Below are 26709 nucleotides of genomic sequence, written 5' to 3'. Positions count from 1 at the left end.
TGGGTGGTAGCTGCAGTGTAAGCCCCATCTCACTCCTTCTCCAATACAGTGCAAGTATATAGAAGACAGTAGCATTCTCTGATGAGCCCCAGTTGTCCTAGGTAGACCTGCGACTGCTACCACCATGCTGATTTGTCTCTGATTTGGATAGTCCTGTCCTTGCTGCACACCCCACAAAATATAATAATAAACGAACCACCAAAGTGGGAACATAAGACTTAACTTACAGGTTTGTTGTGAGCATTCAAAATGTTAGGCATTGCTGCTGTTATCTGTGACTATAATATGTCTGGCTTTTCTTTCCACTGCAGGATGAAAAGAAGCGTTTTGCTGCTGTCCTCATGAGCCTCCGGCTCCTGGCAAAGTTTTTTGGTTTCCTTGTCTTCCTGCCTTATCACACATCGGAACCAGCAACTGGAGACTTGCTAGAATCTGCAGTGATGTTAAGAAACCAAGTGCGTAACCAGCCACATTTACCCAACTGAAGTATTTAATTTTGTTATTATCAGAGAGATGTGCAGGCATTTCATTACAGGAGCTTCTGGGTTCCTCCTGAGGTGGTAGATACTTGCTGTTAAAACTCCTTTCCTCGTTAAGCAACCTCCAGTATGGGGGTGGATGGGGTCCTGTGGTCCTACAGATGTTGTTGGGGAGTCACAGCTCCCATGAGGCTGAGAGGATGCTGAGAGCTGTTCAACAACATCTAGAGGGCTGCAGGTTCCCCCTGCTGTGCACTATTATTGTTTCAATGATGCTGCTTGTGTTGCTCCTATAAACTGAGGGAAGATTTATTTACTCATGCGGTACAGCCATACGAATTAACGACACTCTTGATATGGGAGGAAGGGGAAGTGTTTCATTTATTGGTGAACACAGTTGCATCAGAAGCTTGCATGTTTGCAGAAAGCATCCTTTTTGATGTAGACCTCTGATACAGGGATGCTCCAAACGAGTAACCCATAATGCCAATAACTAATTCAGTACACTGTACAAACTACTCCTCTGGAATAGTCTCCATGGACCATTATTTGCAGTTATATTGGTAACTAGATTCATGCCTCCCCACCCGCTCACGTCGAAGTCTAACACTCTTGTTGCTAAACTGCACTGGCTCTCTTGACATCAGATTGTGCTGTGTGGTTTGTCAGTGTGCCGGCTGAATGTGGAAAGCGCAAGGGGTGGTTATTATTATTTCAATTTATTACCAGCCTTTCACTCCAAGGTCATAGGGCAGGGTACAACTATTGGAAATACAGTTTAGCCAGACGAGTGACTTAAGATTGCTGGATTTGAATAGGCTTCATGTGCCAAAATATATTGGGTCTCTCTAAGATACTACTCTGATACCTTTTCCTTGATATGTGAAACTGATTGCACCCTTGTGTCTTTCTGTCTCCCCTGCCCCACTTCCCCACAAAAACTGTTTTTTGAGCTCGGAACTTAACTAGCTGGTCCGAGTGATGTTAGCTAAAAACACCCCCCCTTTCTTTGCCAAATTAAAAAGTATACAAAGGAAGATGCAACAAGACCTGAATAATAAGCCTAGGTGCTTGTGTGCTTATGGCTTACCTCCCTCTCTGCAAGAGGAGAGTGTTCTGTTCACACAAATTAGCCATGGAAAGAGTTTTCCTCTTAGTGGTGAAGGAAAGAAAACCCAATAGAGGGAAATAGGGACAGAAATGAAAGAGGAGTTGGATATGTTTATTTCCCTTTCCTACTTTTTGGTGTTTCATCATCAAACACTCTGGTGGTTGCCCATGATAGTAAGTAATGTGTGCTGACGAGGAATTAAAGTTAACATTTTCCTAATGTTTTCCCTTAAGACCCATCCTGTGCTGGATATATTGAAGCTGCTTAGACAATCAATACAGAAGCGATGCACGGTCTTGACTGTACCTTGGGTTGTAGAGTTCCTTTCCCTTATGGATCATATCGCCCCATTTCTGGACTACTATGGGAAGATATTTTCTCTCCTCTTGCAGCTGTACAGGTAAGAGGTTGGAAAGAAATATTTGCATCTTAACTGAGATCTGCGTCAAGGACCTAAATTCTTGTGAGGGTAGGACATTGGCTTCTTAGTAAAGCTTTTATTTTACTCATTAACAATTTCTGGGTCTACGGAAACGACTTAAAGCTTTCTTTTACAGTATATACCAAGAAATTTATAGCACATAAATATATAATTACGACAGTATAGGAACGCTCCGCTGATGACTTGAAATATATCATATTTCTCCAGCTGCAAATGTTCACATCCTTCTATTACATCTCAATATTTGCAGAAGCAAATGAAGAAGTTGAAAGTCAATTTTTTCCAGTAGTGCATTTCAAATGGTAGTTGTGTTGTACAGTTAACCATAAACAATAGCATACAGTGAACGAGCAGCACGCTAGTGCATTCTTCTGAATTGCTCCCATTTTGTTCCTTTGTTCATGGAGCCAGGAGCAACAAACCATGAGTCATGGCTCTTACCATGGGAGAAACAAACCACACACATTGGTTCACATATCACGGTAAGCCAAAGTTTGTTGTATGTTTCCAGGCTTTATGAATAATGGAGGGAAATAGGAACAATGCTTACACTAGCACATATCTTGTTTATGGGTTTGCTGCTGGGGCTAGAGTTTTAATATGCAAGGGAAATGAGAGAGCACAGCAAAAGAAACTTGCAAAAGGGGGAAATGCAGAGGTGGTATAACTGATAAAACCTTACAAGTTTATTGTTCTCTATTCTCTAACCTTTTGTTGCAGATACCTGCTGATTTCTGAAAATAAGGAGATGTGTTTCCTGAACAAGCTGTTGATCCTTGCCATTTTGGGATGGCTTTTTCATGTACGGATGAGTGTTTGTAACAAACATTGTACCTTTGAAAAAACTAAACAAGCCCTGTAGAAATTGTCAAGTAAAACTTTTCTTACTGTACTTTCCTTAAGCCTTTTAAGTGTTTCACCCGTGTAAGCATTCATCCACTCCTGTATGTGAAGCTGAATTTTTGCTTCGCTCTGCCCTCCTTGGAGGATTAACTATTTGGGGCTTGTATTCCAGGTGCCTACTGTCCCAGGGAATCTGTTCTTTGCGGGCGAAGTGAGATCAGAAGAACTGGCAACAGACTCTGCAGCAACAGTTCAAGCTCTGGTAAACTTACGTCGATGAGTGTCGGCGGGTGTGTTTGAAAGAGAGCAACTGTAACGTTATTTGTTTAAGACACGCAAAGCCTAAGAGTGACCCGAAGAATAAAGAGCAGTCTCTGGGCTCTGTGCACTTATCTAGTGCTTCTGAAAGGAATCAATCTGTTGTTTGTTCTTCTCCCCTTAGGATTCTGTGCCTGTGGTGGATCAGCAGTTACTTTATACCTGCTGTCCATATCTTGGTAAGTCATTTATCAAAGTACAGTGGTACCTCGGGTTAAGTACTTAATTCATTCCGGAGGTCCATTCTTAACCTGAAACTGTTCTTAACCTGAAGCACCACTTTAGCTAATGGGGCCTCCTGCTGCTGTCGCACCGCCGGAGCATGATTTCTGTTCTCATCCTGAAGCAAAGTTCTTAACCCGAGGTACTATTTCTGGGTTAGCGGAATCTGTAACCTGAAGCATATGTAACCCGAGGTACCACTGTATGTCCTGTGTCAGAAACAATATGCTGCTTGAGAAATCTGGAATCTCTCCTTTGTCTGGCACTGGAAAGAGCATCTAGGGATAAAACGTTGAGCTTCCTACTCCAAAACTGAGTTACAATTATCTGTTAAAAAGATTTTTGTGTGTTTCAGTATGACACTTAAACTGGGCCCACAGATTAGGGGGTTGTGACCTGTGGAAATACTATTTGGTGATTTGTCCTTGCTTTTCCATTCACCGTGAATAACATCCCAAACTGCTTATGATTCTGAGCTCCTACTCAAGTGTAGTTGGGATCATGGCTGCTTTTTCTTCCAGTGCTCAGTCTCATACACTTCTCTGCAATTTTCTGTCTCCAACTCTTCCTGGATTTAATTATATTTCACTCATTTCATTGTGTCTGACCTGAATAAAAGTTAGTTGGATACCACCCCTAAATTTTAAAATTGTCAATCAGCTTGATTTTTAAAAACCAGAGTGTTCAGATATCTGTCTTGTAATCCGCGTGTCCTTCTGCTCTAGGTGAGTTGAGGAAACTGCTGTCGTCTTTTGTGTTGGGAAGCGGAGGAAAGAATGGTGGTTATGTCAGGAAAATAACTCCGACTGCTGCTGAGACCTTGGTTCCAAAGCCTCCCATCACACAGCAGAAGCTTCAGGTGAGAGGTGTTTTGGGACTGCCACTCCCATCACCCTTGACCATTGGTCCTGTTGGTTTGGGATGATTAGAGCTGGAGTCCAGCAAGATCTGTAAGGCAGCAGGTTGGGGAAGGCTGGATTTTTTCAGGGAGGAGTTTCTCAACTTGCACTTTGATTTTTTTTTTTTATTAAGTGGAGCTGTGCAAGAAGTAGCCATATACCCTATGCCACTAATTTTGTGTGAATTGCAAGCATGCAAGAGGTAATTGACCCCTAGCTAAATAAAGAAATGGGAAAGGGAATTAGGGAACAGAGTTAGGAAACACAGGAATTTGCTGCCAAGCTTATGAAATGTTAAAGAAACTGCTTTGGTGGGTTTGCTTGTTTTTTACAATTAAGCAGTATATAAATTTCATGAAATAAATCCTATGCAAGCATTAAAAAGTCTTTATTTTGAAGGTAGGCCAGTCAATTGAAAATTCAACATGCTTCTTTTTATATTTGTCTCTGGTTCCTCCCCATTTATGGGACATTATTTGGAAGGCAGTTTTTTGATGTTTTGTTCCAAGGATAGTGGCGTTCAACTAACTTTTACTCAGAGTTGACCCACTGCAATTGATTGATTATGTCCACTCATTTCAGTGGGTATGCTCTGAATAAAATTTAGTTGGATACTACCCTTAAATTAAAAAATGCCAATCAAATAGAATAAACCATCAAAGCATTCAGATATACTTTAGGAATGGCTTGTGTTGGGGGGGGGGGGAATGCTTCATGTAGAATGCTTTGGTTTCCTTAGGATTCTTGTTCTTCCTGTTTTTAACAGGTAGAGCTGGAACAAGCCTTCTTCCACAATCAGCCCCCATCTCTGCGGAGAACTGTAGAATTTGTGGCAGAGAGAATCGGATCCAACTGTGTCAAGCACATCAAGTAAGGGCAGGAAAGGCACCTGTAACCTGCTGGACTTCATAAATGGTCTGGTGGGGAGAATTTACTTCGAAAGATCTTCCCCCCTTGTATTAATCATATAAGCCTGTAGCTTTTAAATGATGCAAGGACATGCCTGTGGTTTTTACTGATACGTCTCTTAGTCTTGTGCATCCCTTATATTGTTGTTGTGAAATTTGTCAGTAGAGCAAATGGTGATGGTGAATTGTGAAATGTGAGAAATATTGAGTGAGATCATCAGCTGGTTTTATTATTAAATGTAAGTGCTAAGCCTTCTTTGTGCTCACCTCACTACAGAAGCTCGCTTGGCTCCTTTCTGCAAAGCCACTTCCAAGCTGGAGAGGAGGTGGGGTTGTGGGCTTCATGCCCTCCCCCATGCGCAGGGCCTGGTTTGCAGCCCCCGCGAGATCGGGGAATCCTCGGACGCGTCATCTCCCTTTCCAGCCAATAGGCTGGCCCGGGAGCCTGGCAAAGACCCTTTTATTTTCCTACTCTTTTAAATCTCCAGTATATTGCTTTTAAGTTCCTTTGGGTTTGTTCTCATGTGTTGTCTTTTCTTGTAATGCTTCCCCTTCTTAATTCACTTTTAGTGTGAGTTCTGTGGCAAATGTAACACACACACACACACACACACACACACACACACACACACACACACTTTAGGCTCTTTTGATCAGGTTGTGCATGTGTGATTGCTGCCTGCTTATATTGTAGCTTTATCCACATGGTCTCACTTATATTTTATATAGAGTTATGCCATGACCTACAGTAATAAACAACATGAAAATGTTAAGATTGGCACACACACCATTATGTTTCTAGGTCAACAAACCCTGTTTTTTTGGATTGGCAGTGAGAAGCTCAAGAGCGTCTCCCTCTCATGCCCCTAGATTCACAGCAGACGCATGTTAAACCATAGTTTCCCATGGTATCCAAACCATTAATAGAAGGCTTTCCCGCAAACCTGATTCAGGATGTAAATTCTGAACCTGTAATTTCTCAGGATATATTTTGGTTGTTTTTATTATTATTGTGCTATTACTATTGGCTTTTGCAGGGCAACTCTGGTAGCAGAGCTGGTGAAAAGAGCCAGAGTCATGTTACAGGACAAAGTGAAGGCGGAAGTTGGCAATTACGACAAACTGCTGGATGAAGTATGCTCTCAGCTGTATGAAGAAGGGGCACAGGCTCTTATTCAAGGCAAAGAGTAAGGAACAACAGCTGGGTGACATAATAGATCTTCCCTTGTGGTCATGCTGCTGTCCTGGGCTGTCACATTGAGACTGCGCCCAGTATGTGGTCACTTCAGTTCTCACCTTGGTATCAGCCAGGATAACTACTGACAGATTGGCTCAGTTTCCCCTCTGGCTTTCAGGTGTAGGTACCCAAATTTAGAGGGAGCTGAGTAGGAAACTGTTCTGCTTTCAGTTACTCCCAGCAATTTGAATCCATTTGAATTCATATTTGGGCTGCATCCCTGGGGGGACGAAAAATACAGATTTTCTAATATCATGTCTTACATATAATGTTTCAGGCAGTGCTTTTTATAATGCCTATGTACATCTACAGATTTTGCAGGAAGAAGGCCCCTGAGGCTGTAAAAATCTTGCTGCCAGAAGAGACATCTGCAGCAGTATGTATATTTTAGGATACTTGTCCTTTTTTATGCTTTCTTTTTGCTTTTTCTACATTGGAAAATTGTGCTTTTATTTTTTGACACGGTGACTTAAAAATGGCCAGAAGCCAAAAACTTCTGAACCTCGTGATCATCTAAAATAGCCAGGCCTCTTTGCTAAAACGAACAAGCATTTGAAACATTAAAGCTGTTTCTAAAATCTCAACATCCTCATTCAGTCAGTCACGTTAAAAGGATGACAGTTCCTAGTTCTTAAGGCCCAAGTAATGCTCCTCTGCATTTTTTCCAGCTACAAAATAAAATGTTCCAGTTGCCATATTGGGCCATTCAAGGAACATTTGCTTTATATTCCTCTTAATCAACATTTTAGCGGCAGTTGGAGGAGCCGAAGCCAATCCCCATTTATTGTTTCAGCAGGATGGCGAGAGACCAAAATCAGTCCCTCAATTTTCATCCATCTGATTTCTTGTGCTCGCTGCAGCTTTGTATTGATTTGTTGTGACTGTTGTTGATAGTGTATTCACAGCCTTGAATGTAATCAGTGGAAATAACTATAAATCTCACTTGCTCTTCCACCCGAGGTTTTGAGCTGTGCAGCAAATATTGCGGTGGGACTAGCTACTGAGAAGGCCTGCACTTGGCTCACCACCAACATCACAGGTAGGCTTTTCCACTGTTTCTATGTGCTTTACCCCAGGTGCCATTTGGTGGCTGTGGCGAAAAAGACCTTTCCCCAGTATAAGCGGGTGTGCCAACTGTATCTGTTTCTGGAAGAGGCAGATCTATGATTCCCAGCTATCTTAAGTACTTTGGACCTCGTTTTTCAAAAGCCAAGCCATGGACCCTCTACTTTTGAAAATGTTTTGTTGTGTGAATGGTGCTACCATACCCTCCAACGTGTCCCAGCACAAAACTGGGATGTGCATCTTCTGGCCATGCTCCTGCATGAGTCATGTGACCCAGGCGCCCCCCGGGTGGCTATCAGCATGCGACCGAAGGTCTACAGACCACCAATTGGGAAACACTGCTTTAGATACATCGCATATGAGCTACTGCAACACACTCTGCATGGGGCTGCCTCTGAAAAGCGTCTGGAAACTTGTTCAAAGTGTGGCAGCAAGGATGCTAACTGGAGCTGGGGATGGGGAGCATTGTTACTCCACTACTGAAACCACTTCATTGGCTCCATGGTTGTTTCCAGGCCCAATTCAGAACTCTTGCAAGAGGGATCAGTCTCTCACTGGCAGCCTGCTGGCAGGGAAGTGAATGAGAAGCGGGTAATAGAAACAACTGAAACAAGTGGCCTTATTTTGCTGCCGTCCAGCCCCTGACAGATTACCCCTGAGGGTAACCCAGAAAGGCTGCCCTCTCTTGATCAGATTATGCTGCTTGAACTTTGCAGGGGTGAACTGCCATATGAATGCTGATATAAAAGGAGGAACCACATAAGGCTGGTGCGGGGAGGTGGCTCTGTATCATGTAATGGGTGTCCAGTTTTCAGTGTCCAGGGTGTGAAAGCGAGTGTATGTTTTGTTTCCTTTTACAGCCTTGATTAAGAGAGAAGTGAAGGCCACGTTCAGCCGCATGCTGAAAACGCAGGCGCTTTCTCTGCCTAGTACTAGCGAAGCTGTGCAGAAGAAGAAGGGCTGCTCCCCAGGCTGTCAGCATCAGGCTGCATTCCCCTCGCAGATCATAAACGAAATCAAGGTATGAATCTGCTGCTCTCTCCTCTTAACCTGTGTTGTTATTTTGGCTATTTATTAACAATATTTATATGCCTCCCGATGACAAAATTCTCTGGGTGGTTTACAGTAACAATATAATCGTGAAATAAACAAAGCAATACAGCTTAGAAATTAAATAAACAGATTTTAGATAAAAATAAAAAGGTTTTCACTTGGCACCAAAGAAGTTGCAGAGGCAGGCAGGCCAGGCGAGCCTCTCAAGTGAGAGAATTCACCAACTGGGGTGTCACCACCCAAAAGGCCCTCTCCCCAGCAGCTGCCTATGACACCTTTGTGGGTGCAGACAGAGCAGGGCCTCCAAAGATCGTCTGTGGGCCTGGGAGGGGATCCTTTTTTGGTTGTAGTAGGGAACTTCCAGCCATTTACCTCAGAGGCTGAAACAGGTGTGGGAGTTTCATCTGAAAGTCCTTTGCAAAAACCTTCAAAGGAGCTGCCACCCCACCTTTAAAGGAGAATGGAGGTGGCTGCCAGGGCAAAACAGCTTTGAAGCTGCAACAGGTTCCCAGCTGGCTGTTGGGTACTTGGAAACCCCACACATTTTGAGAGTTGGGTGGTTGCTGCCTGCCTGCCTATCATGTGATGTCATTGGTGATGCCACGTGACTAACAGGTAGGTGGCACCACCCAATTTGGCTTGTGAGGCCAGTCCTGATAAGGATCCAGTCTATGGAGGTTCTGCTTTAGGTAACCTGCTCCCATTAGTAATTCATTTGATGATGAAAGCTACCACTCTCCCACCCCAGGCTTTTACTATGTGACATATTTCTGAGCACCCTTGTCTACAAGGATGCTTATTTGATGGGGAAATGGGTGGGATAGCCCAGCCCTGTGCTGCCTTCCTTGCCGTTTCTCAGGCTTCACTGTGATATTTTGTCTTTTCTATATGGTTAGCAGAGCTCTCTAGGATTCCAGAACATATATGTGCATTCTGAGTCACAAATGCTGTTATATCTAGGATGTGCTGTGCCTTGCTGTCGGCCCAAGGAATGAGGATGAAGCAATCCAGTTTGTCGATTTGGAAAATTTGTTGGGAAGGTTGAGCCAGACCCTTGGATGCAGAAAGGTAGAAATGAGTACATTACTTGCAGAATTATTTCTGACGTAGCCTTTTATCGGCAGTGGAGATGGAGAGGGAGGGAGGGAGGGGAGGGTGGAGGAGCAGTGTTAATATATGTACTAGGTTCAGCAGTTGTTTTCATTTTCCTAATTAACTTATGGCTTATGTGTTTGCAAGAGAATTTCTAAATTAAACTGCCCTCCTAAGGTTTACTTGTTAGGGAATTTGCTTGTAAATCATATGAAAGGCACATACATGTATTAGTTAACAGCTTTCCCCCTTTTATCCACTGGGAAAGACTCAAACCCCCTGCTGGCCTGTATATAAAGCCATAGCTGTGCATGTCTTCATAATTGCTTGCGATACTTGAATACTCAAAATGCAAAGTGTTTGATAAGATAGCAGCCTCAGATACATTCTCTGTACCTGTGAAAGCATTTCTTCGTAGTAAGTTTTCAGCTTTGTTTTTCAGTTCATATGCCCAGCGTCAGAGCAGCAACTGGCCAAGTGCACAGTAGAGCTGGCTTCCCTTCTAGGTAAGAGCTGTATCATCCCTGTTCCTCTTCCCTTTGATCTTAATTAGACTATCTCATTTTGGAGGAGTGGCTGTCCTGAATGGTATCAAACCGTCAAGGCTTGCTTGCTTATGTATTTATTTTCTATACCACTTTTATGCGAGAATCATCTGGTTTACAATATAAAAACACAAAAATACAGTCAGACGCTTCAGGTTGCACGATTTTGGGTTGCGCACCGGAATGAGTTACTTCCGGGTTTCGGTGCTTGCGCATGCGCAGAAGCACTGAATTGCAACCCGTGCGTGCACAGACGCGGTGCTGCAGGTTGCGAACACTGTGGGTTGCGAACGTGCTTCCTGCACGGATCACATTCGCAACTTGAGTGTCCACTGTACTCTAGTAATAAACTATAACAAGTATAGTCAGTCCATAGATTGTTTAATTAGCAACAAAGGCACCAGGTGAGCCTCCCTGGAGAGAGAAATCCACAAAATGGGAAGCCACCAGAGAAAAGGCCTGTGTTGCCACCCTCTGGACCACTCATGGATGAGGCACACGAAGAAGGGCCTCAGATGATGATTGCAGGGTCCAGGCATGATCCCACAGTAGTATTTGGGGGAAGCTGAGTTCATTTGTTAGCTGTGAGGGCCTCCTAAACCGAGAGGGCTCACCCCATACCCTGGAAGTTCCTGAAGCCCTTCTCCTCTTGCGTGGATGGAAAGAGTTGCCTCCATCATGGTATGATGTCACTTTTTCAGAATTAAAAATAACTCTCATGAGTAAGTCCAGCATTTCTATCTCAGTTGCTTCTAGTTTCAGATCGTGTTCCTATCCATGGGCTGACCTTCCCAGCCCCAAAGAAGCAGGAGCAGCAGCAAGCAAAGAACCGCTTCATCTCTAGCCTTCTGAAGTCCCTGCTCTCCATCTGGAAAGACGACTTTGAGGCACCTGTACCCTTGCAGCTGATCTTCAGTAGGAAAAATGCTGCCTCCCTTGCGGAAAACAAACAGGACAAGGTGGGGGGCTTCTGAGTGCTTTCAGAGCCACTTGCTAAACCTCCTTGTGTTCCTTACATTTGGCATAATCGTACCTAAGACTGGGGAGTGCTTGGCTTTCACTGTTTAGTGAAAGAGTAAAGTTGTCACATACTATTTCTGCAAGGATGCCAGTGAGAGATATAGGTAAAAGTATGTGGAAATGTGGGTGGCGTTGTGGTCTAAACCACAGAACCTAGGGCTTGCCGATCAGAAGGTCGGTGGTTCGAATCCCCGCGAGGGGGTGAGCTCCTATTGTTCGGTCCCTGCTCCTGTCAACCTAGCAGTTCGAAAGCACGTCAAAGTGCAAGTAGATAAATAGGTACTGCTCCAGCGGGAAGGTAAACAGCGTTTCCGTGTGTTGCTCTGGTTCGCCAGAAGTGGCTTAGTCATGCTGGCCACATGACCTGGAAGCTGTCTGCGGACAAACACCAGCTCCCTCGGCCAGTAAAGTGAGATGAGTGCCACAACCCCAGAGTCATTTGCGACTGGACTTAATGGTCAGGGGTCCCTTTACCTTTACCTTATGTGGAAATAAATATTTTGTTCAGGAATTGCCAAGCTGGCACCAGTGAAGGCTTCTTGGCCACCAGGTTGACAACCCTTGTGAGTTTTTTTACTTTTTTGGGGGGGGACGGGGACTGGTAGACACTTACTTTGCCTGGGAGGGGCATGACAGACATCCTCATTTCCGATGGGTGCTGGGTTAACGTGGTCACTATTTAGTGTTAATTTCTCCCTGTATTCCCACAGCAGAGATACTATAGCAGTAACTCTTTGTGGTGGCGTTCTTATTTACCGGCAGCAAGATGTTACAAGGATGAAGCACTTTTAAAACAAAGCAGGAATGTTATTTGGTTACACTCAAAAGCTTTGTGGTTACTGTTGCAAGGCACAATACTTGGTTTCAAATAGACACTCTTAATAGAGATGTTCAATAACTGTCTTAACGCTGTAATCTTGTTACTGGTTAATGTAAGTTCTTTGGAGGACAGCTGTTGGTTTACGCTATCCCTAAAACCCACCCAGCCCCTCCTGCAGTCCTAGCCTTTTCTTCACTTAGGTAGATTTTAAATCGTATGGCTGTACTGTTATATCCTGCCCTGGGAGTTTACAGTGAAGGGCAGGTAAATCCTGTAATAAATATAAATAAATAAATGGACAAACTGAGAAGGTGATATAAGGAATGGAGACCAGCTGTGCTGGAGAAATTAAGCTAGGTGACCCTGCCTCCCTATGTATGTATGTTCTGCCTCTTCCATCTTTCTGTGCTTAGTCCCAGGGAAGTTTCAGAAGCCTCAGAAGTTCATGTCAGGAGCATGATATACCTCCAAGCTTTTAGATGGATGAACTTGTTATTGGTGGAACACTTTATTCCTTCCAAAGGTCAACACACATAACCAATTAGTAGAGTTCCCATCTAGGGAAAAAGCATAGGATCTAATTTGGAACTTTTGGCTAGTGGGAGAAACAGCTGCAGGCTTCCGTGCAAGACAGCTTCATGGCATTTGTGCCTTGCCAGCTGGGTTCGTTCTTGTCCTGCCCCTTCCAAACCATCAGCTGGCAAATGTGATTAGGCAGTGTGCCTTTCTGGTGTGAAATCGCCCTCACAATTTTGGGTAGGAGAGATGTGGCTTTTGTTTCTTAGCCTTGTGCCTGGTGTATGATTTCATGCAACTGTTTCCTTGATGTATCAGGCAGTATTTTCATTTAAGCAGGATTTTAATCACAAGGAAGTTCATTGGCATATTACTTAGAGGCCCTGATGCTTCCTGTTCCTTTTGCAGTGGGATTTGTTCTTGTTCATGCTTCGTGGTCTTGTTGAGCATGGATTAATGGCAGATACGGAGATACAGTGCTGTTTGCATGACCTCCAGAAACTGCCTTGGCCTTCAGTAAGTATGCCCATTTCAGGTTTTTGGGGGTTCAGAGCACAGTTAACACACAAGACACTTTACTTCTTGTTTCAATTATGCCAGCTGTGACAGCTACAGACTGAGCTCATGTAACTCCTTGCTGACTAAGTGACTTATCAGTTTGTTTCTTGGGCTAAATCCAAGGTGCTGGCTTTGACTGTTTAAAACCCTAAACCAGGGGATGGGAGCCTGCAGCTCCTCCTAGGTGTTGCTGGATTTCTGCTTCAGTGAGCCGCAGCCAGTATGGCCAATAGTTAGGGATGAAAGGAGTTGTAGTCCAACATCTGGTGAGCCAAAGGTTCCCCACCCATGTCCCCAGACACCTGGTTTCAAAATGGTTTATGGGACCATCACTTTGGATTTTACCACCATGTGTAGTGAGGGTATCCTCCAGAAATAGGTGCCATCATGGAAAGAAACACCTTCTAGCAATCCCTCTCAAGATCTGCCAGGTCCACTATTGCAATCTTCATGTGGATAGCGAAAGACTACTTTAGCAGACTTGGCGTTTAGTTTTTCCTGTATATTTAGAACAGTCTACATCTCTCTGCTTGTCAGCTCATTGTAGTATTTTATGTTAATTATTTGTATAAACCACTTTGCGGTTGAAAGGCAGCCCATACATTTTAATTGAAAATACTGTCTCACTTCAGCCTACATAAAAGTTTCTAATTTTTTCCATTTCCCATGGAACTAGAAATTAAGAGGAACAAACTGATGTAAAGGCACAGGGACCACACCAAAGTAAGAGTGCTGTATGATGCTGCTGATCTGTTTATTTAGAAAGCAGTTATGCTGTACTTCAGTGAAAGCCCTCCATGTACAGTAAGGTAAAAAAAAACCAGTCAGTATAAATGACTAAAAGAATACAGCAGCAGCAGCAGCAGCAATAGCACTTATGGGCAGTTTTAATAGGACAGCTTGCAAGCACAGTGATTAGCTCTGCATATTCCCCTACACTAATTCAAATTTTGTTCTGCATTTTTTTCCACAGGACTTCTCCAAGGAACTAGAAGCACTGTTACAAATATTTATTTCTGAAGAGTGCATTGCAGAACCAAAGACCTTGCCTTGTGAATTGGTGGGGCAGTCTAGAGGCCCCGTAGCAGCACAAAGCTAGCACAGAGATGCTTAAAAGCTGCTGAAATCGTTCATCACTTCCTGGCTCTGGTTGCACTTGGGCATTACTGTGGACCTCCTTGGTCTTCTCCAAATAATGCTCAGATGTTTCAAGGGGAACACAGTGTTGCAAGAGGAGCCATTTTAAGCACCTTAATCGGAATTGCAGGAACAAGTCAATGTTTCTGTGTGTGGCAGCATATAGGGTTTAGGCCTAGAGCAGCAATGGGGATCCCGTGGGCCTCCAAATGCTGTTGGACTTCAGCTTCCATTAGGCCCAGTTAGCATGATCAGTTGTCAGGGATGATGGGAGTCCAGTTCTGGAGTGTTGGAAGAGCCTGGAATCTGAACAGATGTGTAATAGACTCCTAGGTGTCTGAGGATTCTTACTTAGGGAATTCTCAGTTCTGGTAATGTTCATGTGTGGCCTTTGGGGCAGAACTCGTAATGTAAGACTTCTATTTATCAAGAACTCAAGTTCGAAAAATTTTAAATCCTTTACTCCTTTTCAAAGGTCAAATCATGTCTTAAAATACAACAATTTCCCAAGCATTGGCTTGTGGGTTTTTTATGAGTGTTTGCTCATAATGTAGATTTTAGTACAGTATATGGTTTTTTAAAAAATAATGAAGGAAGGTTTTCTTTTATTAGAGAAACAGCTTTAAGTGGCAGCATTTAATGAAATATTTTTCCTTTTTGATAGAATGCTCTGCAGAGTTGGAAACTCTGGCATTCCAGCATGTTTTAAAAGACAATCCTTTCTTGGATGTGCTCTATAACTCTGTAGACTTACCTATAAAAACGGACATTTCCTGTGAGCTGTAGCCCCTCTTCTCCCCTTCCTTTATTCTTGCACCACATACTTTTTCTTCAGGAGTCCTGCTTGTCTTTTACTTTATTAAAAAGTAATTAATAAAATTATTGTATATGCCCACTTGTTCGTTCTTTATCCTTTGTATAACTACTTCAGCAAATTTCATGAATTCTCTAGATGAAGGTATCGCTCACTGTATAACAAAATCTTCAATTTAGGCTACTTGAATGTTACTCATTTTGATCCAAGGAAGAGATTTGTGGAAAACATAAATTAAGGGTGCCTGTAGCTAAACATGCTGTTGCAATAGTTCCATAACTGCCATTTTATGTAGTGGTGGACAGACAAGACTCACAGCATTTATCTTTTACATTACCTGTTTTTTGCTGCTCCTGATATATTAACAAAGTCTGGAACAAGGCAAAAAGGAAAACTGATGAAAGAGATTGGGGGGGGGGGGGCAAGCTTAGCAACATCTCTTGATGCATAGCCTAGTCAAAATAGACCAGGAAATAATGGAGCTTTTCTGTCATTTCCATATATAGAAAATTATTTTTATTGTGAGGATATGAAAATAGCAATCTTGGTTAAAAGCAGATATGGGCTAAAGATATGGTACAGTAACTGAGTATATTTCCCCCCACATTCAATAGAAGATTTCACAGAAAATAGTTTTGCCTCACTTTAAGATTAATCTTTTCATTCTAGGCATTCACAGGTACCATAGTGTTATAGTTGCAAAAGAAACCAGTTATTATATAAATAGTACTGTTGAAGTATCAAGTATTTCTAAAAAGCATACATTAATCAAATACCTGGAAAAATAATAATTAGCTTCAGCATATAAAACCATATATAAATAACTTAATTTGTAAACATAGAAAAACAACTGTGTGCAATTATAAAAATAAACATCTGATGCACTGTACAATAAGACATTATCCTTCAATAGGCACCATCTGTGTTGAGAGTAGAGTCCATCTTAGATGTTGTTCCTGCTAAAGCTGTTTGGTTCGTTAACAGAGTGCCATGTCCAAAAAAATTAAAAAGAAACAAACTAATGTAGCAAATACTTGGCCAGTGATTGGAAATATCTCCTAAAATATGTGATTGCTGGTACTGTGGGCAATTTACAGAATACCTCCCCCCCCCCAAATAATAATTATAGGCAAGACTAAGCTGGTGTTCTTGAGTCTGCAAATCATTTCCAGTTTCAATTGCCTCACAGGATTTCCATAATACCGTATTTGGCATATTTCACCAAACTTTTTTTTACCAAATAGAATTTCTGTGCTTTGATTTCTTGATAACTGTAATAGCATCATTGATGCTGACAGAAGGGTTAACGATCCTATCCCTGTTTATTTTGAAGCAAACCCTATCTGAGTCAACATAATTGTCTTGAAGTAACTGCATTGGACTACAGCTTCAGTTGTGGCGCTAACAGCTCTTCTACACAACCAGCAGCTAAATGAGACTTGTGAAATTACTGAAATTTCAAGCAGAGTACCACCCCCATTTTTTGAAAACACACGAGTGCTAGGCTCCAGACTCCAGGCAACAACATCCCAGAGCACAAGGCACGTCTACCAATCGGGGCAGGAAGGGGAGTGTCCCTCTTCCCCACACTTCTGCCACAGCAGGAAGAGTTAAAGAAACACTATGGCGCTGGTACACAACTACTTGGGATTACTATATAGCAGTTATCAAGCTTATTAAGCTCACATACCAACAATGTATGCAAACAGCCTTAGTCTTTGCCTCGTTTCCGTTGTGAGAAACAAGAGGTTCACTTCATTAGCTAGAGAAGTATTGCAGCAAAGGGAAGAAAGCTCATGGTCAGGTTATCTCCTGTTACTCACATGGAATGCTGCAAGCAAGTTCCGAGCAGTGAAAAGTTCTAAGAAAACTGCTCGAGAAGCAAGTTCCTAATGGACAAGAAGCAGGCTGGCAGAAAATGATGCAGTAGCTATAATACGATGCCATTGCACTACTTGCTTGCTAGGAGTCTTATTTTAAGAAACAACTTGAATCAAGTTGTCTACACCTTCACATGAAGAAAACATGCTTTTGGACACTATAGTGGGGAGTTGGGAAAGAGAATGCTAACGCTATTCCTTCACTACGAACAATTGGAGTGGAACAAATCATAACGTGATTTATTTGATATAATTGGGCTTGATGGGTTACTACAGACGAGACGTTGAGCAGCAGAAAGTGCAGTTACGTAATAAAGAGGAAGGTATCATGGGGAATACCGATAAGTATGGTGGAGCTGGGAGCAGAGCAAGAAAAACTCTTGCTCAGGCCTGTACAGAGGGGGCAGGCAGCTAGGTACACTTGCCCTGGTCCTTGGATGGCTAAGTCAGCCAGGGAGCCCTACCAGGGACTGCTGGTTTTTGTATGAGTTTATCACTTTATGCTATCCCACCCCCAGGCCTCAGACATGCTCTGCATGGGCTTGCTTCCACTGACCCCTAAAATCAAATTCATCTTGGTAGGGTAAGCATCTTAGTGAATTTACCCTGCTCTGAGCTTATCTTCACAATAATTTAACCTGCTGCTGATACAGAGATCTGATGAGTTCTTAATCTAATGGCTTCACTAGAGAAGAAGCTTCTATTCAAAAGTATAGAGTAGTTGCTACTCTACAGTAGACTAGTCCCTGTTCTTGTGTTGAGCTGTCGGTTGGGTGTGGCTCAACCCCTTGGGCTTGTGGCACAGTGATTCTGTAGTAGAACGGTGTGTCTCTTCCTGAGTTATGGTTCTGACTGAGGGCAAACGGTGACCACAAGAGCTATCACACCAACCACTCTTGTTGAATGCCTGGAACTTGGTATATCCTCGCTTCCCCTGGACAGGACTGGAGAGTTATCCAATCAGTAAGCTGACATTGTTCAATGATTAATACAATGCATTCTTCATTCACAAGTACCCTTTTGTTCAGGCACTCTGCAAAGGACATTACAGTAGTTTTGCTTCAGTGGTGAAGTGCTCCTTTAAAATAAATGTATCGCTAAGTTTCAAGTTTTTTTACATGGCTTACAGCATCAGCAGTCTTCCAATAGTCTGAATGAAGAAAGTTTTCAACTGAAAACTAGTGGTTACAACCAGGCTTTCGCCTACCAATATTGGTAGTTTGCAAAAGGAACACTTTTTGCTTGGCCATTGTTTCTGTTGAAGTTGCATTTCTTTAAAAGCTGAACAGGAAAACTCAGCTGAACGACAGATGCTTCATTAAGGTTTGGTGTCCGATTGCCATGTCGGAAGCAGGTGCTCCTTAGTGGTTTTGTGTTGTGCAGTGAGCTTTCCTAGGATTTCTTTTGTCCTCCCATTTTTGAGTTGTCTAGAAAACAAGTTCTGGCATTGCTGGTATCTTACATTTTGAGTTTGTGGACAATGTTTACCACACATACCTAACCAGCCAGAAAGTGGCCAAGCCTAGCAATCACCAAAGGCTGTCGCTTGGCAATGGAGCTCAGAAGCCTTGCAGGGATGGCTGGGGCACCAAGGTCAACCTGGAGCAGCAATAAAAGAAAGCTTTGTCAGTAAGCGTTGAGAGTCCATTTCAAGCGCTTCTGTAGAAACATGCCAAATTGTATCCTCTGCAGTGAGATGGGAGAGGCTAGCTGAAGGAGGTTGCATTTGTCAGGCAGGTAGAAACTGGATCCGTAGAAGCCCCCTTCACATGTTCCAACAAATGTGTTAAATGATAAACAGCTGCTACATGCATGAGCTTCCCGCTTCCAGAACACAATCATCCTTCATTAGGTTCCCAAGCCTGCTAAACTTCTAGTTTCTAGATCTGCACAGACACTTACCTGTACCATGTAGATAACTTTAGTGATATCTTTTCCATTCACCATGTCAGGCTCTAATATCCAAGCACTGGGCAAAATCTCCCCTCGTACCATATCTTTACAGGGACGAGGCATCGACTCTTCATACACAGATTGAATGGCCAGGATGCACACATTCTTCTGGATGCAAAGAAATCAGAATAAAGAGCTACGCTGAGAAAAACCCAGTAGGCACAAGTGTGGAGTTTCTCTTTCTGGCTGTTTCCCCTTTCTTCTGTTAATTAGGCTGCTAGGCTTCATATAGTTCAGCTGCTTTTGTTAAAAGGAAAGAACAGTTCATCACAATCAGTCTGATTTGAGTCACTGGAAATAATTAATCACTACAATCAGTCTGATTTGAGTCACTGGATTTGTGTCCAACAATCCATGTGTAGCATGGGATCCAAAATTGTAATTATTGATAAAATTTATGGAATCACCTATCAATAGATAAACCAAAACCAAAACCTGTAACATAGCAAAAAATAATAAAGTCCCCAAACAAGAGAGTTAATTGCAATAGAGAGCATAAAAAAGCTCGGATATAACACATAATTAAAATGCTATGGTAAGTAAAAAGCTAGTCAATAAAATATTGTTGCAGTGATATTGTATGAAAGGTGTCCAACTTTCATCACAAAACTAGTTTTTATTTTTCTTACACTGTGTTGGATGAGGAATATTGAACCTTGATATAGTTACCTCTTTGGCTTCTACAGAGATGCAGCAGAAGTCTCTTGGTTGCTTCTGGTAGCACAAAGAAACGTCACTCACCACGTACACTGGAATTAAATCCATAGAGTAGAAATGAGAACCATTTCCCCATTCATTTAGGCAAACTTCAGTCAGACTTCGCATTAAAAAAATACAGCACTTGGAGGATTAACCTAGCTGTTCTCCCAGCTGTTTGTTCCCACAATGCAGCAAACATGTCTCAGGAAATCTGGGAGGAGGGTTTTAGGGGGGAAAGCAGCGGGTGGAGGGAAGGGTTATGATTCTCCTCCCACCTGCTCCTTTTCATACTCACCCAGCTCAATGTTGCTGGTGATTTTCTTATGCACTTGAGCCGTGGTAATGGTTTTGTCATATAGATGTCTCTTACTAGGATCCTTCAACATGCACAAAACGGTGGAAAGGGGTTTGTTGATCGTGCCTGCTCCCAGGAATCCATGTTTGGTTGCTGAAGATGAGAAGGCTTTATAATAAACTAATACATCCTTCTCCACACATTGGTATCTGATTGGAAAGGCAACATGAAAGCGCATTTTCATTAAGAATATAATAAAAAGAGTCTTGAGAATACTTGAAGGAACAGTTGCTATAAACTTACTTCCAACCAGCTGTTGCCTGGCCATTGTAAAGATTCCTCAGGTCATTTGAGCATACCGCCATAACCTTTGAAAGCAATTAAAATTCCTTGTTATAGTCGTTACAAATCCCTTACATTTGATTCAGCTTTGTTTCAATTCTGTGACTGAGCTCAGCTTGAGAATGGAATTCAGTATCCTCTTGTGAATGCCATAAAATTATTCATTAATGAAATTATCCATTAAAATATAGAGACTGGAAACTATGTTTTGCTATTTTTTGAAGAACTTTCATAGTAAACAAGCAGGCTAACTGGGAAGCATAAACTGCTGCTTTCCTTGGATCGTAATTCATACTCCCATTTGTTGTCATTATAAAAACATCCACCATGCTGGATAAAAAATGCAGCAGCTGGTCAAAATCACGAGTTGCTGTTTCAGATATATAAATGCATTTTCAGTGTTTTTTCTAAACCAGACCTCGACAAATATGTTCAAACTATGTTAAGGTCCTTTCAGATGTATAAACTGCAATCGTACAAAACATTTTCACTTCAGATTAAAAACAGACAGTGAGATTATTATGGAACACTGTGGCTCGATGTACTACCACACTTTAGGTCTTGGTTTTCTTATCCAATGGTGGGAAAGTACACTTGGACAGATAAAAGGATATCTATTGTTCTCTCTGGAGAATCTTCTGATTCCCTCTCTCATTAAAGCAATGTTTCACATTCAGCAGAATACACTGGTATTTTCTTGCAGCTTTAAAGCAGTGAATTTTGTACCATTTGCATTTCCTCAGATTACATAGGGCCATCTCACAAAGGACAGCTTGCATTAATGGACCCAACCTCTGTATAAGGAAAACAGTTGTAGACAATTGTGAAAAAAATCATGTCAGTGCTTTTTTTGTTGCCATTATGTGTGTATAGGAGCTGTATTCTCAGCATCTTTCAGATATACACACAACCAAAGAAATTATACTGCTAGTGTCAGGACCCTACACATTCTTTCTTATGTAGATGTTGCCCCCATGTATGAAAAATATCAGATGTGAGGAGGCCCTGTTAAAGGGAAAGTTAAGCAGCAAATGTATAAAGCTTTTCTACAGCCTCCTCTAGGCCAGATAAAAAAAGAGCCACCATCACATTCACCCACTCACCTCTGCAGTAGCATTGGCCAAGACGTGTTTGGACAGATCTTCATATCCTTTCGTAGGAGAGGATGGGAAGGCGCTAGGTGAAACAACTAGGCTATGAGAATACCTATGGCTGGAAGCAAGTGGTGACGGGATACTGCTCCTTCCCATAGATGAAGAGGTCATAGGAAAAGTCTCTGAAAGAGATGAGACAAATAAGGAATCGATGCCACAACAGATGCTGCAGAGAGCTGGATTTGATTTGGATGATTCTTTTGCACATGCATGATATTTAGTGAATCTGTTCAACAGTCTGTTTAGCAAACAGGTAGTGATACTACCTAGGTTCAAAAACAAGAGTGGAGATATTCCCAGCTGTGATGCCCAGAAGTATTCTGAGGTGAGCTCCCTCACCCTGAAATTCTTCCTCATAATTTAAATGAAGAGTTACAAATTCATGCATGGTCTGCACTCATCATACTAGGCACTCAGTGTGACTATTGCTGCTGGCTTTATGTCAGAAGCTGATTCCTTGAACTCCATCCTCTATTGACCAAATTTGCTAGTCTAAGGTGTAACAAGTCTAACATGGCCACCCCTATGGACCCATGGTCAACTAGAGGTTTAAAAAATACAATACACAGAACATCTTTGCTCCAGAGAAATCGGTTGGGTTGGGAATTTCCAAGGTTGAAGTCTGTTGTACTTACACATTTGCAGCCCAATCCTCGTGGAGACTGTCCATTTGGATCTTAACCAAGCAAGAGCTCTACAACAGGTAAGTATTGCACCAAAGCAAAACTCCACTTGCTCCATAAGGTCAAAGTTGTGAATTTGTTTCCTGATTCGTTGGTTGCATTTGTTTCCTGATTGGTTGTTTGCTTGTTTTTTTCACTTGTTGGGGTGGGTTGGAGTGGAGGAGTTTCATGCATCGGAGATTTTGTGCTCAATGGATGATCTTTGCTCACAGCTGCCTTCCCTGACTCCCACACTACATTTCTCAAGCAGCATGTGTGAACATATATGCAATTTGGAGAGCAATACATGCACAAAGAATTATGAGCCAATAAAGAACTGAAAACGGAGGACTGGATGGGAGTGTCTTCTCCAATGATGCTCATAATCGTCATCTCATTGCTGAGCTGAAAGGAGTTAGCCCAGGGGTCAGCAACCTTTTCCAGCTGTGGGCCAGACCACTGTCCCTCAGACCATGGGGTGGGCCGGACTATATTTTTTTGGGGGTAAATGAACAAATTCCTATGCCCCAGAAATAACCCAGAGATGCATTTTAAATAAAAGCACACATTCTACTCATGTAAAAACACCCTGATCCCCAAACCATCGGCAGGCCGGATTGAGAAGGCGATTGGGCCGCATCCGGCCCCCAGGCCTTAGTTTGCCTACCCCTGAGTTAGCCCATCGCTTGAGTCAGGTATTTACCAAGGAAGTGTACAATAGCAAAGGTTCCAGTGCATTCCTATCAGCAGACATACATCCAATTGATTTAATATTGATATTCTTCTCCCCCATGAATTTTACAATGTGACCCTCATGGTCTTGTTCAGTTCTATAATTCTATGAAGGTAATACATATTTCCCATTGAAGTGTGCCATAAGATGTTGCTAACTTGCTGGGAAATTTGGAGACCTGCATTTTCTTGCAACGTGTGAAATAGCTACTGTATCTGCTAACTGCTTTATAATGCCATGGCTAGTTTACTTCTCTCCTTTTAAAAAACAGATGACCGATCCCATGGAATTCATGATAAGCAGATTTATTTAACCCTCACCAATTGCAGAACCCTTTTGAAGCTGTTCAAGTACATAAAGCTGACGGTTTCTGATAGATGAGCGGCCTCTTGCATCGTCTCTTGTGTGTTCTGCTTCTTTGGGAGAAGTCTGCTAGATAGAAAAAAAAAAAAGGCAATGTGCACTCACAGGGGAAAACCATTAGCCACACTCAAATCTATCAGCTCAATTATCAGACAGTCCCCTTTCCTTGCCTTCTGTTACCCTTTGTGGCTTCTGCAGCAAACTTCCAAAGAAATTACATGCTTGCTTCACTTTTTTATGCCCTAAATAAGGTGTGACTAGCACTTTTCAGGCCAAAGACAATACTGACCCATGACCAACTCTCCAAGGTCTCGTGATAAAGTGGGTGTGGCAATTTCCTTGCAAAAGGCCACTTTTTTTGCGGGGGGGCGGTGTTCAAGGGCATCGGAACTTTTGGCATCACAATGTTGAATTCCACCCACTGTATTTCCTTCACTGACACACATTGTTTTCCCAGTAGTGAGGTATGGAAGTGAGAGCTGGACCATAAAGAAGGCTGATCGCCAAAGAGTTGATGCCTTTGAATTATGGTGCTGGAGGAGACTCTTGAGAGTCTCATGTACTGCAAGAAGATCAAACCTATCCATTCTTAAGGAAATCAGCCCTGAGTGCTCACTGGAAGGACAGATTCTGAAGCTGAGACTCCAATACTTTGGCCACTTCATGAGAAGAGAAGACTCCCTGGAAAAGACCCTGATGTTGGGAAAGATGGAGGGCACAAGGAGAAGGGGACGACAGAGGATGAGATGGTTGGACAATGTTCTTGAAACTACCAACATGAATTTGATGAAACTGCGGGAGGCAGTGGAAGACAGGAGTGCCTGGCGTGCTCTGGTCCATGGGGTCATGAGGAGTCAGACACGACTAAATGACTAAAGAACAACAAGCCAAGCATCAATTTGTACTACCCTTACGCTTCTTTGACACATAAGTTTTTGTTTTACCTGGCATTCTTGTTTGCCAAGGATGCTAGCAAGATAAGTGCCTGTGTTACTACTGTTGTATCCAGATGTTGGTCCTGAAGACAGACTGAGGGTGGAATCTGTGCATAAAGTGCTTGTGCTTACAAGGGTCTTCAGTTTGGTTTCTTCCTGTAATTAACAGACCAATGTTATTAATTCTAGAAAAGCAAATAGTTTTGGAGTTTGTTCACACAACCACTTAAGATGCTTATTTTCCATCTAGCTCTTTTTTAATATCTCATTTCGATTTAGTTTTTCATTTTTTCCAGCTTGCAATTTACCTAATGATGCTAAAGTGAGTGACTGGTCCTGTCTTCACTTTTGCTTAACATACATGTAATAGATTTCCTGAAAACATAAGCAACTGACAACTTTATGAGAAATTTAAGCTACCTATGGGAACCAGGGCATTTTCTTCTGATGTGCACACCTGACTCTGAATCTAGCATTGATTTCCACCCCTTCCAGACACTTGGCATCTTAATTCAGAGTCCTCTTTAAAAAATTAAAAATCAAATGCAGGGTTTTAAAACAAGCACACACAATAACAACAACCTTGAAACATTATTCCAGGCAAGTGGGGGGTGTCTTCATGATTGCCACAAGGGTTTGCTAATTAACAGACTGTACGGCCAGCTAGGAAGGAGGTGGCATAACTGATAGCTGTTACATGGACCAATCAATTTGCACTCTGCATAGGTGGTTTCTGCAAAAAATGGGGGAAACTGATTACTCCTCAGTTCACTTCTCTGATGAATATTGGGCATCTGCCCAAAAAAAGGTGTGAGGATCTACAGGATGTGTGTGTACATAGGCTTATTGGGGCTCTTTCTGAATCTGTAGTTGGGATTTTTTTCTGTTTGTGGGATGCATATTTTGGGGGTATATAATCCTGTTACATTTAGACAAATAGCTTAAATAGTTAAATTCTAATCTGAAAAATGGAAATAACTGATTATCATTATTTTTGTTGGTTAATTTTAGTCAGTTGCTCCTGTACTACTAGAGAAATGTTTAAAGTTTGATGTGTATCACTTTTTTATTATTAACATTAATATTCTGTTGGGAGCTACCCAGTGTGGCTGGGGAAACCCAGCCAGATGGGCAGGGTATAAATAATTTATTATTATTATTATTATTATTATTATTATTATTATTATTATTATTATTACGCTGTTTAGCATTTTTAGGACAAAAATGTGGATGCAGCTCAAAACCTTCTGACATTGGGGTGGGGTGCCATTTCCATGAGTGATAAACTGTGTTCTACCTATTTAATGTGTTTATATCCCAGTTTCCTTCTGTGGAAATCAAGGTGGTATACATGGGGTCCCCATGCCGTCTCTCATCCATGCACTGATGATACTGTACTGGCTTTGCTTTAGAAAGGTTATTGCATCACATGCCTCTAAATAGACACAATCTTCAGTGGTTTAGAACTTGCCTTCTGTAGCTGAGAGTGCATCTGCTCTCGAATGCGCCTCTTTTCTTGCTCAGCTCTTTCCCGAAGCTTATCCCTGGCTCGTGCAATTTCCATTTTGGTCTCCTCTCGCGCCCTCTGGTAATCTCGGAGCAGCAACTCGATCTCCGAAGGATGCTGGATCTTTTTTGGTTCTTGAATTCTTGGGGGGGAATGAAAAATTTGTTACAATCATTGTCTTTTATTAATAGTGGTAAATATTAGAGCAAGCACTGCTTTATGACACTAGAATGAGAATGCACTTTACAAAAAAATAATAATATTGCTTTCGCCTTTAGCTTTTCCAATTCTACAATATCTTTTTCAAGCAGAAATCACGGGATGTGGTGTGGATTGTGCTTCTTCCCGACTGAAAAATCCTTTAGTGAAGGATTATGGGGAGAATTCAGTTTGACAACAACCCAGGAAATGAAGCAAGAGAATAATAATAAGGGGAAAAGAATACTTCTATCTACTTCCAAGACCACCCTTCTTGAGATACGATTTTGTTTTAATGGCTGAGAAGAGAGTTCAGACGGAGCAAATAAGGCCTTCAGCTGGCTGGAACATGAATATGAGCTATCTTCCAGTCTCCTCAAATGTATCATCAGTGCTGTCATACAATATGAGTGTTTTGACACCAGTAAAGGCCCTTGGCCATCTCTACCTTGTATTTTCCACAACATCCCGTCTCAGTTGTTGTAGGTATTCGCGGCGGCGGCTAGGGAGATCTAAATCCCTCTGGTTCGTTTCCACTGTCTGCAAAAGGCTGAGATGCTTTTGTGGGCTGAGGCTACGGCTCCTTCTGAAACACTGAAGCTTCTCCTCCCGCTGCTTTCTCAGTATTTCAATTGACTTCCTGTGCCTATAGTGGGGATGGGGGGGAGAGAAAGGTTGATACTTCATATAAAATTTAGGGCCATCTGAGTTTTCAGTCTCAATGGAAGAATAATTTTTAGGTACTAGTGATAAAATCCTACTTTCAGACATACAGGTTGATCCTAAGAATAATTACTCAGACGTGAGTGCCAATGGAATTTATGGGGCTTACTCCCAGGCTAGTGAGTACTGGACTGCATCTTTATCTGCTAAAGAGTTTTATCATTGTATTTTCACTGCTGCCCTGGT

General features: G+C 42.2%; 2 protein-coding genes across 6 annotated transcripts in view; one reads left to right on the top strand and one right to left on the bottom strand.

Annotated features, from left to right (window-relative positions):
- Positions 1-14538, top strand: part of CDAN1 (codanin 1) — a 29823-nt gene extending 15285 nt beyond the window's left edge. Inside the window, exons 13-28 of the mRNA XM_081858787.1 lie at positions 312-455; positions 1824-1990; positions 2753-2834; positions 3048-3137; positions 3318-3372; positions 4141-4274; positions 5081-5184; positions 6260-6409; positions 6772-6835; positions 7420-7498; positions 8385-8545; positions 9538-9645; positions 10112-10175; positions 10971-11173; positions 12979-13086; positions 14102-14538. Coding sequence (XP_081714913.1) covers positions 312-455; positions 1824-1990; positions 2753-2834; positions 3048-3137; positions 3318-3372; positions 4141-4274; positions 5081-5184; positions 6260-6409; positions 6772-6835; positions 7420-7498; positions 8385-8545; positions 9538-9645; positions 10112-10175; positions 10971-11173; positions 12979-13086; positions 14102-14227 — 1839 coding nt within the window. The 3' untranslated portion in view covers positions 14228-14538. The remainder of the gene's footprint in view (positions 1-311; positions 456-1823; positions 1991-2752; positions 2835-3047; positions 3138-3317; positions 3373-4140; positions 4275-5080; positions 5185-6259; positions 6410-6771; positions 6836-7419; positions 7499-8384; positions 8546-9537; positions 9646-10111; positions 10176-10970; positions 11174-12978; positions 13087-14101) is intronic.
- STARD9 (StAR related lipid transfer domain containing 9) overlaps positions 1-26709 on the bottom strand; it is a 112196-nt gene that overhangs the window by 8488 nt on the left and 76999 nt on the right. For 3 of the 5 annotated variants that reach the window (XM_081857261.1, XM_081857263.1, XM_081857265.1), the window contains 10 exons: positions 26249-26446; positions 25563-25744; positions 24105-24247; positions 23118-23229; positions 21352-21524; positions 20210-20274; positions 19907-20115; positions 19582-19661; positions 18862-19020; positions 15579-18558 (listed from right to left, as the gene is read on the bottom strand). In XM_081857261.1, the coding sequence (XP_081713387.1) occupies positions 18457-18558; positions 18862-19020; positions 19582-19661; positions 19907-20115; positions 20210-20274; positions 21352-21524; positions 23118-23229; positions 24105-24247; positions 25563-25744; positions 26249-26446 (1423 nt within the window). In that variant the 3' untranslated portion in view covers positions 15579-18456. Of the gene's footprint in view, positions 1-1896; positions 1983-15578; positions 18559-18861; positions 19021-19581; positions 19662-19906; positions 20116-20209; positions 20275-21351; positions 21525-23117; positions 23230-24104; positions 24248-25562; positions 25745-26248; positions 26447-26709 lie in introns of those variants that run through there. The other 2 variants (XM_081857262.1, XM_081857264.1) reach the window with 2 other exon arrangements.

This window comes from Podarcis erhardii, assembly GCF_964252035.2.
Source record: "Podarcis erhardii genome assembly, chromosome: 1".
NCBI lineage: Eukaryota > Metazoa > Chordata > Lepidosauria > Squamata > Lacertidae > Podarcis > Podarcis erhardii.
The sequence above is the reverse complement of the archived record's forward strand: the minus strand, read 5'-3'. Positions and strand labels throughout refer to the sequence as shown.